Source organism: Brassica oleracea, chromosome C3 (genome assembly GCF_000695525.1).
Source record: "Brassica oleracea var. oleracea cultivar TO1000 chromosome C3, BOL, whole genome shotgun sequence".
Classification (NCBI taxonomy): Eukaryota; Viridiplantae; Streptophyta; class Magnoliopsida; order Brassicales; family Brassicaceae; genus Brassica; species Brassica oleracea.
In genome coordinates this window covers 38,551,133-38,566,803 of record NC_027750.1, presented here as the reverse complement: position 1 = coordinate 38,566,803, position 15,671 = coordinate 38,551,133, and the positions used below count along the sequence as shown (strand labels likewise).

The 15,671-nt window shown below is 35.0% G+C and overlaps 4 protein-coding genes across 4 annotated transcripts; 2 read left to right on the top strand and 2 right to left on the bottom strand.

Moving 5' to 3' along the window:
• The first annotated feature begins 6,497 nt into the window (after nt 1–6,497).
• On the top strand, nt 6,498–7,578 carry LOC106328043 (protein BROTHER of FT and TFL 1). The gene is made up of 4 exons (XM_013766399.1): nt 6,498–6,779; nt 6,881–6,942; nt 7,052–7,092; nt 7,197–7,578. Exons 1-4 carry the CDS (start codon nt 6,579–6,581, stop codon nt 7,424–7,426), a joined length of 534 nt encoding a protein of 177 aa, XP_013621853.1. The 5' UTR covers nt 6,498–6,578; the 3' UTR covers nt 7,427–7,578.
• Nucleotides 7,554–11,185, bottom strand: LOC106328042 (mitochondrial inner membrane protein OXA1). Its single transcript, XM_013766398.1, has 10 exons — nt 11,088–11,185; nt 10,209–10,696; nt 9,987–10,077; nt 9,161–9,208; nt 8,954–9,012; nt 8,763–8,838; nt 8,542–8,673; nt 8,343–8,450; nt 8,207–8,261; nt 7,554–8,120 (listed from the first exon to the last, which is right to left on the bottom strand). The coding sequence occupies exons 2-10, from the start codon at nt 10,670–10,672 to the stop codon at nt 7,861–7,863; spliced, it is 1,293 nt and encodes a 430-aa protein (XP_013621852.1). The 5' UTR covers nt 10,673–10,696; nt 11,088–11,185; the 3' UTR covers nt 7,554–7,860.
• Nucleotides 11,186–11,847: 662 nt separating this feature from the next.
• LOC106336153 (putative non-specific lipid-transfer protein 14) lies at nt 11,848–12,378 on the top strand. The gene is made up of 2 exons (XM_013774899.1): nt 11,848–12,201; nt 12,302–12,378. Exons 1-2 carry the CDS (start codon nt 11,849–11,851, stop codon nt 12,309–12,311), a joined length of 363 nt encoding a protein of 120 aa, XP_013630353.1. The 5' UTR covers nt 11,848; the 3' UTR covers nt 12,312–12,378.
• A 58-nt stretch (nt 12,379–12,436) lies between these two features.
• On the bottom strand, nt 12,437–15,193 carry LOC106336152 (protein IQ-DOMAIN 14). Its single transcript, XM_013774898.1, has 2 exons — nt 14,698–15,193; nt 12,437–13,396 (listed from the first exon to the last, which is right to left on the bottom strand). Exons 1-2 carry the CDS (start codon nt 15,055–15,057, stop codon nt 12,572–12,574), a joined length of 1,185 nt encoding a protein of 394 aa, XP_013630352.1. The 5' UTR covers nt 15,058–15,193; the 3' UTR covers nt 12,437–12,571.
• Nucleotides 15,194–15,671: the final 478 nt, after the last annotated feature.

Here is a 15,671-nt window from a genome sequence, read left to right as displayed (position 1 = left end):
ACTCAAATAGCCTGCCAAATTGAGCCAACATTATAACGTCCATGTCTTTGGAACCCTGGAGACAAGACGCAATAGTTCCGATGACCTGAGCCTTCGAGTAAATATTGGGACGCAATTTTGTTGGGTAACAACCCCAAGCCAAAAGCTTCGGAGGCAATTTCGAGGAAGATTCGGCCTCCTCAAGCTGACCAATAACCATATCTGCAATTGGTCTCTGTACGGTCGAGTGTATCGATGAGACCGTCCCCTCCTCGCCAGAATCAGAAACTATAAAATAAACAGAAGGGGAATTAATAAGAGGAGGACATGAGCAGAGAATAGAAACAACCAAGGAGCGTCATCACTGGGAAAAAACAATACAAACAGAGAAGGACCTGAGCATCTAATTCGAAGATCGGTGTACACATGCAAGGAAATTTGGATGTTTAGAACAGTGGACGTAACAACTAACCTGGATACCGCTGAGATTTCCGACACGCCGACTGTTAAGCGACATCGGCGGGGGATCCAGCGTTCCGCCGGACAATCGGTGCTTTCTTCTTTGCTTTAAAGACCATAACCGGCGATTTGGAAGAAATTTGGAGAGAGAAAATGCTGGTTCTGCAGGAGTTTTCGAGTAGATTGTGCAGGACTTTTCGACTGGGTTCGGGACGTTTCGACTTTCTTTTCGAATTCTGGGTTTACAGATCGAGAAATACGAATAATTATTGTAATTATTTGCCGGTGGTTTTTCGGTAAACGGTGATGGTCGCGAAGTTATTGGATCGTCTGACTAGGGAAGAGTGAGGGCTCTCACGTGCGAAGGATGCGTGGCATTATCGTTATTCTTTTAGTCGATAAGGGTGTCTCACGTAATTTTTGGAAGACTTGCGCAAGGTCAAAAAGTGTGCGACCCATTCCAGTAAATAAAAATTTCCCGTGACCCAAAGCCCAATTCGATAACTCGCGCCCGATCCACTTCTCCAATTTTCTCTAGTTTATAGTTGAAACACATGTGCCTTATAAAAAAAAAAAGTAAATACATGTGCGGTTTTCAACTGAACCGCTGTCTTTTACGTGAGGGTACTAAAGTGCGTTTTTTAGATTCTACATGAATACAAAAATATTTCGCGTATTTACTTTTTGCTTTTTTTTTATTGAAGTGCGTTTTTTGTGACAAAGGTGAATTTTCTTGAATGGTCACAAAAGCGTTATTTCTCTCTCAGCATAAAAACGCCCCGCTTTATGGTTACCATTCTCAACCTCATTGTAACATTGTCTATCTGTAATGATTTTGGAGATTGACGATTTGTTATGTGAATTTTTGTTTAAAAGTAAAGTTTTTATTGAATTTATAATATTTTTCTTTATAAAATTTGCTACGAACTATCAAACAACATCAGGCAAATATCATCAAGCAACTATGATTCCCTAGAGTCCCAAGTACAAAATTTGATATCTGTCGACCCGAAATTTTATTCTCCTTTTCTTTCTAAGTTCTAATTTGGCCGACGCACAAATTATAAGTTCATGTCATATTTTCGACGCTGTACCTCTTGTAGTTAATTTATTTATTTTGAAAAAATTGTACTTGTTACATATGTTCTATCGGTGGTTGAGTTATTTAATTGATGTTGTTTTGAGTTTTTTTTTAAACGCGTTGTTTTGAAGTCAGATTTTATGTTTGTATAAATATCTTAGTTTTTTATCAAAATATTTTAAATTGTACATTGTATATTAATATTAAATGTTCTAACGACACGAATGAAATTTCTTATATACTGTTTGAGTTTGGCGAAAAGTGATATGTTAGCCCCAGTCAAATCATCGACGGGTTAGATTCCACGCAGACACAAAATAAGTTATTTACTTTGTCAACTAGAATCTTGGTGGTTGGCTCTTACGTTATCATTTTTTTGATCTTTAGTTTGTTAATTTATTTCTAACTGAAAAGCTCAATTTATTATCACTATTAAGTTAATGTGAACCTTTAATCTTGAACGCTGATCAATCCCAAGGATAGATTGAGTCGTTTAATATAAGATTATATTCGTTTTGTTTAATAATAAATGTCATTCTAGTTTTTTTTTCTTGTTACACAAAAAATGACACTTTACAATTTCAATGCAAATTATACTTATTTTCAGCTGAAAATTAATTACGAATTGCATTAGTTTTATAAATAATTTTATTTATCTCAAATACTATTGGTTAGAAAGATATAATTAATAACAACTTGTATATATTTCCGTTACTTTTTTAGTTTGTGTGAAAAATGTCAAAAAAACACTTATTCAGAAATGGAAGGAGTATCTGTTTATCGGATGAATTGATTTTTCGCTGCCTAAATGAAAAGTATCAACGAACTGTTTTGTGTTTTTCTCTTCTTAGTTTGTTCTTACACAAATAAGTGACACTATATATCGATTAGATGACAGAGTTGAATATATATACACATTTTTAGCCAATAATATACATTGTATTAAGTATATATGAAACTGAATGAAGACACAATAACAAGTTATTTCGAAGATTACATATTTTCGACAACTAGACATTGTAATACAGCAAAGGCAACACGTAAGGACAACAACAGAACAAACACACTAAACATGTCTTTATTCATTTATAGTAATTATAACCATATCGATAAACAAAATAGAAATATATAAATAAGCATTAATATTAGGTGCCACTGTGTTTGCGCCACGTATTGGATTGAGCATATGCATATAGTGGATTCCATGACTAGAAACTACAAAGTGACAAAAGAGATTCTCAGTCTTATTATGGCTCCCAATGGTAACAGTGGTTTGAGCGGTGTGGGACAAACGGATAAAGTAGTGCGATGCGGTTTAACTGCGGTTTATGCTAACAGAACGCATACTGCAGGACAAGTGCGATTCGTCTAAAAGAAGCGGTTCAAAACAATATGTGAATGGTGACCAAAGTAATAGATAGTGCGGGACGAATGTTTGAATGGTGATTATAAATTAAAAAGTGCGGAAAAATATAAAATATTATTTATAATTCAAAATACTTAAAAATTGAATTACTAGAATACTTTTTATCCATAATATTTTAAATTATTTGAATTATTCGAGTTTTTATCAAAATCTGAAAAACAAATCTGGTATTTTATCTGAAATTTTTTTTTCTACTTTTTAATCCAAATTAACAAAAAAAAACAGAACCGAATAACCTCGGATATAAGTTGGTTTCCAATTTTGTTATCTGAACCAAACCGAAAATCAATATAACCGAACCGAAAGCGAACCAAACTTTGTTAATATTCACACATATCTTAAATTTCTAGAGCTGAAAGAAACGAAAAAATCAAATCGGAACCGAACCGAAAAATAGTATTGATGTAATTGAGTGAATATATTTATAATTATATAGACAAAATAAAATAAAGTATATAAGTAAAGATAATATCATGATATAGTAAATAAATGTATACAATAAAAATAATTTTTTTTTAATAAATAATCTCTTAACGACACCATGAAGAAAATTTTATTGGTTTAAGTTGTGTTCTTGTATTTTAAACAACTAAAAAAAATAAAAATAAATTTTTGTGAATAGTATATCTTGAACCACACCTGTTGCGTATCTTCTCAACTGCACATGCGGTTCAGCACACAGCTCTGTCCCGCCCCTCCCTTTTTCTTAATTTATCATTTTTTAATTATAAAAATTATCAAACAAAATTTAGGTTGAATGGTAACAAATTTGTATCCTCATCCCGCACCATACATTCAAGGCCTATAAAGCAGATTCTTTTCTTTTATCTCTTCTTCTTCTTCTTCTTCTTCTTATTTGGAATATCTGCAAAATCAATTTCTGTGCCAATCATCATAATATCTGGCTTTCATTTATTATTATCGACACGCGTGTGTATTCTTTTTCTATTTCACCAATCGAATATTCGAATGTAGTGGGGACAAAAATTATCGACTATTATCTTGTTTTTATTCTGAATAAAGTTAAATGACAATATGTTTAGCTACTAAACCGGGACATAATTCTAATTCTGTATGTTTCTACATTTAGCTAACACTATGCTGGCTACTAAACGTGGATAAACTAGCTAGTGTGATCGTTGTTTTAAGCATAAACTAGATCTCTATCCGCGCAACCGCGCGAGTTTTTGTTTTCATTTATTTTTATATAAATATTTTGTTTTCAATTCTAAATTAATATATATTATAATATATATGTGTCTATCAATTTTTAAAACATAATAATTTCACGGTATATTTTTTTGATTGAATAGATTGTTTCAAACTTTCACATGTATTTGTATCTTCTTCTATATATATATTTTCGGATTATTATTTCATTATTAAAATCGATATATATATAAAAATTAGTAAAATATTGTTTTATTGTTATATTCAAAGATATTGTAACATTTCACAAATTATAAAGTTTTTAAAAAAATTAATTTTTTCGCTTCATAAATTTATATTATCGAGTAAATAATTAAACATTTAGTTTTTGTTTAATTTTTAAAATAAACTCTATAGTTTAAAAATTGTTTTCATTGGTTTAAGGTAGTAAATATTAATCATTGTTAGATAATATGATTTTTTGTTATTTAAAAAAAATCTGTATAATTTTAAAAGTTAACATCGACAAATATTTAAATATTTAACATATAGAGGTATAGTATTACAACATTAAATTATATCTATTTAATTTATACTATCTATAAATCCAATGGATCATCTATTGTTTAAATCCAATTATTGATAGCCCAATAAAAATTTCTGGTAGACCCAAAATTTAAATGATAAGATTAGAGATTAAACGTAACATAACTTTTTAGGAATATGTCCATTAGGTCTATTTTTTAAAAAATCACACATGAATCAAGGTTGTGACTTCTATTTTAATATATAAGATGTTACATTTCTTTTTGAAAGCACATAAATGTTATGTTTAGCAATTAAATCCATCAAATGTAGGTAATCCTGTTGGAGAGTTCACTCTGAATATATTTTGTTAGAGTTCGAATATTTCACTATAATTCCAGTAATTTTTGATGTGTGTCATGTAGACGTTTCCAATAGCAAGAAAACATAACATGGCTTTCTATGGATTATGGAATGTTAGATTTCGACCCAAAAAAAAATTAACAAAAATTTGAAGTACTAGTTTCTATAGATATCTATACTATTAAAGCAGAATTCATACTAGGATTTTCTCCTTGATTTTTAATCTATTTACAAAATCATGTCATTCATTAATTTTAGAAAATTATTATTAATTAAAATTAATCAGCAAATAAATCTATTTAAAGAATATTCCAAAACGTTATCAAAATTATTCAGACCATTTATGTTACATAACATTACATGTATTAATAATATATGATATGTTTTCTATTTATTTTTTCGTTAATGATACTTGAATTATGAATATTATCTATATAATTGAATTCTAACAAAAATTTACGAAATATATATCACCAACTAATATAAGATTTTTTTATTATTTACATGTTCATTTCCTATATATACAGGTCGAAATTTGTTTTTAATATATACAAAATAAGTTAACATGGTTCAAAATTTTCAAAATTTTAGAAAATATTATGAAATTTAAAATAAAATGAATTGTACCAGAATAAATTTTACCTGATATATTTTTAAATGAAATGTAATTCTTTCTAAATTGATATTACATAAATATTCTTAATATATGCGCTTACAAAAATATAATTTTACATAAATCCTGATTAATAAATTTTAATTATTTTAAACTAATATTTAAAAACTTAAAAATAATGTTTATTTTTTAAAAACCAACCTACGATTTATGGGTAGATATTTTTTACAATTACCGTTTTTCATGTTATTTCATCGAATATACAAAATTTTATCAAATGACAATGGATTGAACAAATAGATTTTTTTTATTTCTGTTATCAACTAAAAAACGGGTTAATAATTTTATAAAAAAAAATATTTATGCGCTTTGGAAGTGCGGGTGAAAATCTAGTAATTATTAAAACCAATCTACTGTTGAAATAAAACAAAAAATGTGTAAGAAAAATTATAAAATCATAAGTTGACCACTTAAACGAATTTTAAGTACTAGAGATAGAAGAATCACATGATAGATATTTACATATCTATTGATGACAATGCCAAATAGTAAGAATAGTGCTAGAGCATTTAAGAGAAACACTCTGACTGAGAGCATGTTTATTGCAAGTCTTTTAAGTTGGAGTTTTTAGCATAATATTAAATACGGTCTCTTAACTTTTAACTAAAAAAAGCTAAGAGACGTCTTTAAAATAAGAGATATAAGAGACGTCTCTTAGCTTTTTTAGTTAAAAGCTAAGAGACCGTATCTTATATTACGTTAAGGACTCTAACCTAAGAGACCTGCAATAAACATGCTCTTAGTAGAATATATATACATACAAAAATCTCTTTTTATCTCCCAAGGTGTGCCAAGTCCCAAGATTCTTTAGTTCATCTATAAAAAGCTTTCATATGGCTCATTCCAAAGAAACCAGCATCAACCACAACACACAATACACCATTGAGAAAAGTTGTAGCAACAAAGGGAAAAAGAGGTCAATAATGTCAAGAGAAATAGAACCACTAATAGTGGGAAGAGTGATAGGAGATGTCATAGAAATGTTCAATCCAAGTGTGACTATGAGAGTCACTTACAATTCCAACACAGTCGTCTCCAATGGTCATGAGCTAGCACCTTCTGTTCTCCTCTCAAGGCCTCGCGTCGAAATTGGCGGCCATGATCTCCGTTCATTCTTCACCTTAGTAAATAACTTGAAACTTTATATCTTTCTTTGTAATAATTACTTACTTAATTTTGGCCATCTCTTCTAACGTTAATTTTTATTTTTATTTTACCTCGAAAGATCATGATGGACCCTGATGCCCCGAGTCCTAGTAATCCTTACATGCGTGAATATCTGCATTGGTACGTAATATAGCACATCTCTTCACATATATATAAACAACAACAACGTTTAATATACTTTTTACATATTAAAAACAATGTATAATGTGTATATGTTAATCAAATTCAGGATGGTGACAGATATCCCCGGGACAACCGATGCTTCTTTTGGTAAGAACTATTATTAATCGCATCATAAACTATACGTCAATAGTTCAATAATAAGATGTTGAATGACACATTTTTCATGAATGGTGTGACTGACTGAATTGCAGGGAGAGAGATGGTGAGATACGAAACGCCTAAACCTGTGATTGGGATACACAGATACGCGTTTGTGCTGTTCAGACAGAGAGGGAGGCAAACGGTGAAGGCGGCACCGGCAACAAGGGAATGTTTCAACACAAGAGACTTCTCTGCTTTCTTTGGTCTTTCTCTACCTGTTGCTGCTGTTTACTTCAACGCCCAACGTGAAACTGCTCCTCGACGACGTCCTTCTTACTAATCAACTATAATAACACTCTACTCTATATGTATGTAGAAATAAAGTTCACACTATACCTTAATGTGCCAAAATAAAGTTCCCTAACTAAGCGCAGGGTATGTGTTGTCTTGTATGTTCAATCCAAAAGAAATAAAGAATGTCATTTGATTTTATTAGTACCTGAAAATATAATAGAAGTTTCAAAAGAACAAACTTACAATATGGTTGTGATAAAATTATCAAGAAAACATATAATTTCACTTATAGCTGGCTCTCGGGTTTTAGTTTTGCCTAAATGAGAACAAACTGTGTAGAAGTTGTTATTGGGACTGTGAGGAGAGCTAAATGATTGGTTCTCATCCTCTACACTTTTGACACAAAAGCTTTTATTGTTTCTTTCCTTTGCCCCCTCTAACAAAAATTGCATCACAAAATATAATGCACGCAGTGTTAAATCACCTCTTCTTGCTGCTGTTCTTCCTCCTTCCTTTCACTTGACTCTCCAAAGCCTTGAGCCTCTTACTAACAGGACTCAACGATGAGATCCTCGGGTTTACTGGCAAAGGAGGTTGAGTCTGGTTCTCGGTATGGTCCTGCGTCATGGCCTTCATTTTCTTGAGAGCTGCGAAAAGGTCAAAGGAAGGCTGTTGACCCGGAGGAGGTGGAGGCAGTTCAGGTATCTTTAACAACTTCTTCACTTGCGGACGCTTAATCACTGTCATTCATCACCACATTTAATTGTTATTGTTATGCCGCAATTATAAATCTTAATTACACACACACACTAACGCACTCACTTACCAAGTCCATACGTGAGAGAGAACAGGTTGGATGTGATCCAATAACAAAATATGGCCTGCAAAATTCAACTACGTTAGAAAATCCATTTGCACTGGAGTCTTTGGAGGTTTTTAGGATGAATAACAATAATAGCAACCTGTGGGAAACTCATTGTCATTGGGACTGTGAGGAGAGCGAAACCTCGAAAAACGTTCTTTATAGTGCCTGCCATTGGGTTTCCTTCCATGCCTTCTTGTGCATTTAACTATGAGGTGAGGTATTCAAGCGTAAGTTAGCTAGTGTCTGACAATAGTTAACGATGTTAAAACTGTTAAAAGGTTTGCATGAAACTGTACCTCAACGGTTATCAAGAATGTCAATGCTGTTATAACCGGTAAGATGTATAAGCTGTCGGGTGTGGTTAGATCGGTAAACCATAATGCACCTCCGGTTTGAAATGAAGGCACCTTCTCTGCCATGTTTCGAATCTGTGGGGGAAGAAAAGAAACTGTCTCAGACGAGAAGACCATATCAAACAAGATAGGGAAAAAGCATGAGAATGATTGAAAGGTCTTACAGCAAGGAAAAAGCAGATGAAGAGAGGTCCCTGAATAAGCATCCCTTTCATTGGGGTGAATGGAGTGACTCCATATCTGTAAATTACAAGCAGACAGTGTATTGTTAAGTGGACATTTCTACAAGTCTATGGGTTTGTTATTCTGTCACAAACATATCTCAGTTACTTATTAAATTTAAAAAGCAGCTTACTCTTTAAACAAATTCTTCATCTTCTTTTGACCTTCTGCCATTGTAACCTGGTCCATTCCCTGAATACATATAGGGAGAAACGAAATGGGGGAAATCAAAAGAAACGTTAAGATAAGGAAATTCTGAGCTAAAGCTATTAGCAGAGTAGCAAAAGTGAGGGAGGAGGTAGCACATGATGCTATGGCTCTGATAACAAACTTAACGCACCTTGTTTTGCATTTCCTCCCGAATGGCTTCCAATCGCGGCTTCATCAGCTGCATGATCATAGAACAGACTACTGATGAATACAGCATACAACAGAACCCAAAAAAAAATTGACAGAAAAACAAAATTAATGTGAACAGACATATATGCTTTTCCTTTTGTATTTAAAATTTGGTTTCATAACCCGAGTTGTGAACACACACAAAAATCAAGAAGAAATGGAACGCTTGAAAAGTAGTAGGAATTTTCTCATGAAGCTCACAAAGTTATCTAGTGCAGGACATATAACCTCTATTATGTGGAATATATATACAAAGAGATTATTTGCTTGAAACATTAGTAGATATTATTAATTTAACCTAGTGTGAAAGGTATTTTACACTATCTCATACCTAGCAAACTCCTGTACGGTTCGGTTCGGTTCGGTTCTAAGAGAGGGTCTAACAATAGCTATAAAAGAGAGCTGATACATATTCAGAGTTGAGACTTAAGACTTGCTTACACTAATTCTCTAACTCATGATTCTTCTGTCTCCTACTCTAATCAATTACATGATTAATGCGTGCACTCTATCAAGCGGTGAAGAGATATTTTGGTCACAAAACGAAAGACATTGCGACTTCCCAATCAAAGAGTACGAGTTTGTTTTACCAGTGGTCTCAGGAGACCACCACACCTCTTATTGAAAAGGATCCTTCAAAATCCTCTTAACCGAGAGTAAAACCAGGATCAATTACCATTTGAAAACACAAAGGAAAATATCTCGCATGGATGGAACAAGAGGAAGGGGGGAATAGCTGCACAATCATAAATGGGAGACAGACATACCGATAACTTCATGGTGTCTTTCATTTGTTTGATCAAGAGAGGAACTGTTGAAGACCGGATCAAAACTGTTGCTAAAACAATGGATGCCCACCTGTCCATAGCGCCAGAAAAGGACACAAGGAAACCTTTAATTCAAATGCAACTTTAAGATTTTAACTCAAATATATATATATATATATATATATATATATATATATAAGGAACTACATAAAAGTTTATTACCACTCCAAGCCTGTGTAACAGTGCACCATATCAATGCAATGCTGAAGTGCCGCGATAGGCAGGAAAGAGTCATTAGCTGCAAGCGCAACTTCACCGACCGCAGCAGCAGCAGCCTGAGCTGGCACATCCTGCAAAGTAGTTGAGTCGGTTATGACTTCAGCGATGTCGTTAATCACACCAATCTTTTCCGAGCCGACACCATGTGCGCTTGACATGTAGCGGTAGAAAGCAAAAGCAGACGCAGAAGTAGGAGCCAGAGGCACACGTAAGCCTCCTCCAGGAAAATGGGAGAGATCTGAGCTGATAGCGGATCTTTGGTGAAGGAAGCTATGGTAACTTCTCTGAGATGTGAATGAACCCTCTTCATGGTCATGATCATTGTCACGAGGGATGATGTGGAAAGCAAGTTGATTCCGTCGACTGATAAGGGTGGACCTTATAGATAAGGCTCGCCTGAAAGCCATTGCAGAATCTAAAACAAGAAGATCCTACAGTTGTAAGGAGAAAAGAAAGTTAATTAGCCACAGATGTAAATTTTTCAGGGCTTTAGACATTGATCGGTTGATCCTACTGAAAATAGAGATAGATGTAATTTTTTTAGTATAGCTTTTAGAGATGGATCCTAGTAAAAAAAAAAAAAAAAAAAGATGTAATATTGGTCACAGACAAAATTGATGGTATGTGATTCTCAGATCCAAAGAGTAAAGCGTTTTGACATCCTTTTCTGTGAACTGATGACAAAATCATATTGGAAAGTAGAGGGATTGAATTGAATAACAGTATCCAAATCTGAGTCTAAAATTGGAGAACCTTACGAATCAAACCAAATTGAGCAGAGTGAGAATACTTGAACAAACAGAGAATCTGCAGAAATTGAACCTGAAAATGGCAGAGGAAGAGGAAGAGGAAGACGGTGACGGCGATACAAAAGACGGCCGAGCAAAAATGACGATGATGAATTGGGTTGCGCAATCTTACTTGATGAAGATGTGGAATTAAGGGTTTTAGTTGAACCGGTTGGTTTTGCTTTAAACCCGAACCGAATCCAATTGGTTTTTACTTTCGGTTTGGTTTTTGATTTCTGATCTTTTTTTTTGGTTCAGGAGGACTCGGGTGTTCGGTTAAGATTTGGTACTAAAAATAGAATGTGATGCATAGAAAAGCGAGAAGAAGAATCACACATACCTCATCACAACGTTTACACTACCGTGAAATCTCAACCGGAGAAAAGTCCGGTACAAATACTCAAGAAACTCCCCCAGTTAGAGCCTCTCTCTTGAGGTTCTAATGCGAGTAGAAGCTATGGTTGACTATCATCAGATTGGGTAGAGACTTTCATTGCATTGACTTGATCGTGGCTCGTTTCATCTTCCACCACCAATCCATTGATCCAATCACGTTTTGGTTTTCGTCTTCGGCACCACCCAGTCCAGTTAGTGGTACAGCTATTTGGTATTTGATCCATGTTTTTTTTTTTGTTACGAAAAGAACTTCATGTAAACCTCATGTCATTGTCTGATCACACAACCTCTGTTGTAAACCAAACTCCAAGCATGCACAATAAGTCCTCCTCGTTGTCTTTCTTTCTTTATAAACCCACCCTAGCTTGTTTAACAAGCAAAAAAAAACTCCCTAGCGACATGACGAGATTATTCTCTTCTGTGTTGGTGTCTCTATTCTTATCAATTTTAGCTCTATGTTCAGCCACCGTGGAAAACGCGGCGGACTGTGTAGCCGTTGGAACGCTGATATCGTCATGCACTGAGTTTGTGAATTACGGCTACCCGGATCCCATACCCGGTTCAAGCTGCTGCGACGCCATGACAGTTCTAGGAACTTACTCTGATTCTTCTGACAAGAGAATGTGGCTCTGTAACTGCTTCATTGATCTCATCAATGTCTATTACTCAAACGCTACAGCTATTTCTACCTTGTCTGGCTTCTGCGGCATCGTTTTGGGCTTCACCATTGATCCAAACACCGATTGCAACTTGTAAGTTACTACTTCATTATAAAACCTTCTCTCTCTCTCTCTCTCTATATATATATATATATATTCCTTGATGATCACTTAATCTACTTTCCCTTTTTAGCATTCAGTGAAGGCAAGGGACAAGACTTTTGGAGCTTCGGTGTTGTGGATCAAACTGAAGAGATTGTTTATGATGTAGTATTAAACTCATAGTTCTTGTCTTGTTAAAAAAACAGTTAACGAACATTACATCAGGTTAGTTTAGAGTTTGGTTTTAATTGAACATTTAATCAAGAAACATAAAAGAACAGAGTTGTGTTCCTTCTTATGCAAGCAATCGAAACTTGTTAAAAAAAAACAGTGAAATTTACACATCAAATCCCATAAAAATCTAAACAAGAAACGAAGAACGCATCCTTGTCTTCTCGCTCTGGTTCCGATTCAACCTTTCAGAAACTCCTCCTCCTCCTTCTCCTCCGTAGTAACCAGGGCTTCCAACGTCCAAACTCTCCTCTGCAACCGCCGTGTAGTAATAATACTGTCCCTGAACAGACTTCTTGTACCCACTGGTCTCATTAGAGACCTCAAGCCTCTGTTTCGGCGCGCTTTGCGACCTGACTTTAGCTTTGTAAGACTCCGTGTTAGCCATGTAGTTCGGGTGATAACCAGAGTAGTAATAGTTATTACATCCCCAAGAATACTCGCTTCTTGTCGTCGTCGGCGTAAACGGAGTTCTTCTCTTTGAGCCACTAGACCCAACTTGAGGACTATTCTCTGTACTTCTCGGAGCCAGTAGAGACTGCTGTCTTTTCCTCGGAGACTCGTTGTTTCTCTCTGAACGCAGAGGCTTAGGATGGTGTAGACGTGGCTTCCAAGTGTCGACTTCTAGGATCTTGTCTTCGTCTTCCTCGGTTTGCCAGTCTACACGTTTGGAGTGGCCGCGGTGGTCCATAGGGATGACTTCAGCGTTTGAAAGGGAGCGAGTGTGGAGGGAACGCGGAGAAGGAGTGGAAGAAGGGAAGAGTAGAGCGGTTGAGGAGTGGAATGAAGCAGAGGAGTGGGAGGAACGAGAGGCTCGTGTACGAGCTTGAGCTTGGAGGCGAACCAGAGTCTGCATCCTTCGAAACATATCTGCTGTTTGCTTTCTCACTATGTGTCCTCTCACTAAAGCTTGAAGCTTCACTAATGCCTTTAGTGCTCTTAGTGCCCTCCTCGCCTAAACATTTTTCACATTAACCAGGGTAAAAATATCAGTTCCGACAGTAACTTCAACTGATTCTGTGTTTGTATTTCATGTCTGTCTTTTTGAATAAACCACCACCTTATATATCATCTTAAGCAAATGAATGTGTTAAGTGTAGTCAATTCTAAACCCAAAAACTTGCGGTTACTGTTTGCAATTTTTCACAATACTGTAGTTTACTATATAACCTGTGGATATTTTTTCATTTTTAATAAAGTGCTTTTGAACATATAAACCGACATACAAAGCCTCTAACTTCTGTTAAAATGATAATTGACACCATACTAATTGGCTCCACTAATAATCAAAAATTGAGTTTGCTTGAAAGTGAAATGAAAAACAATATGAAGCGAGTTTAATCATTTGTTGAAGACATAATCATGGTTTTGCCAACTAATTATAATAAAAACCAAAGGAGAAAAATATGTACTAAAAGGATTACTGGAATTATTCTATTTTGCTTTTAGTTTCCCAACCACTTCCACTTGTACCAAAAACTAGATTTAGTAATTACAGAGCCCACCATTTTGCAAAAGCATGTCTCAAGGTCAAGTGTCCACACACACACACGAGTTCTTATTTTCACATTGGTCGAGGTTCGAGAACATTATTAGATCTTGAAAAACTCGAATTAGAGCATCTCTAAATTCCGTGTTCTGAACCTTTTTATTTGATAAAGAAAATACACCGATAGGAACTTGAAAAAGGGTTACAGACATGGTTTAGAGAAAAACAAAATCTTTACAAGTAAAAAGGGAAGATAAAGTATGCAACTTTGAAAAAGAAATCAGTTGAAGAATTCAAGTTTTAAAGTTCATGAAAAAAATAATTAAAGTGGCTACTAAAGCAAACAAACCCATGTGTGATAGTAGTAACGCTAATCCGTGTGTTTATTTCCATATAAATTTCATAAACCAAAAACAGTGATTCATCACACCAACAACACTAATGCAAGATTTATTTTTGAAAATTCTGAAAAAGCTGGTAGATCCTTCATAATAAGGAGTGATGAACATGTAACACGTGTTTGGGAAGAAACTGACCATATAAATTAGGGCTCCTATAAATTATAACTATCCACGACCACGAATAATATTGTCGGCAAGTGTAAAGTTTCCAAGAATCTTCTTCATTTCAAAATTTGTTTGTCCTCTTCTACTATAGTCTCTTTCGTTGGGACCATCCCCAAGAAAGAAAAAGAAAACATAAAATCTATTTTGAATTTAAGTTAAAAAAAAAAATTCAAACTTTCTACGGTGAGAAATTTAACTAACCAGATAACCACGGAAAGCAGATTGAATCTTCACCGCCGCGAGATACTCCTGAGCCCACCGGCGGTTACTACCTCCACCATTTCTCCCACCTGTTCCGCTCGTGAGTCTTACTACCTCCGCCGCAGCATGAGCAGCAGCTAGAGCAGCTTCCGCCACCGCCGCGGTCGCAGCAGCTACGGCTATCGCATGTTTGTCGCCGCTTTCCTCCTCATTTACCGAGGGAGCTTCCGTCGGATACGAACGTCTCTTGCTGGAACTTGAAGAAGCCGGTTTGGAAGATCTGATGGTGAAGCTCCACCTCCGTCTGTTAGTCGAGGAATCCTGCTTCTTACTCCCGAAAAGTCTCCCGAAAAAGCCCATCTTTCATCGCCGGAGGTTTTACTTAGTGAGAGTTTTGTCGGAGATTTTCTCCGGTTAAACTACACTTCATGTACTTACTGAGAAGACAACATTTAGGTGTGGAGAAGCTGAGTTTAATAACATAATAACGGCCGGTCTTATTATATACCAGATTGCGGAGAATCTTCCACGCGCCTGATTGTATCGCTTTTGTTACACGCGTTTTCCAAAAAAGGCTTTCTTTTTTGCTTGACTTTAGTTAAGTAAAGAGGATGAGTTGTTAAAGTCAATAATGGGCCTGACTAAACCGTACCGTATCTTTGGTCTGTGACTTTTTGATTCGGTTCAGACCATTAAATACTTAAGACATCATATTTTAAAATTATAATTTGTTTATTTTGGAATGTGAAAATATGTAAATATCTGAATTTAAAATAGAGAATAATTGGGAGGACGTGTCATTCTTTTGAAGCCCATCATTCACTGCACTCTGCCAGCTTTAGTAGTACTTACTCTTCTTACTTTCCTCCAATGGCTGCCAAACTTAAAGTATAGATTAAAACCTATAAACAAAATAAATGTGTGAATGATCCGTGTTTTGTTTTAGCCAGGCCATATAAGTGTGACATACGTTG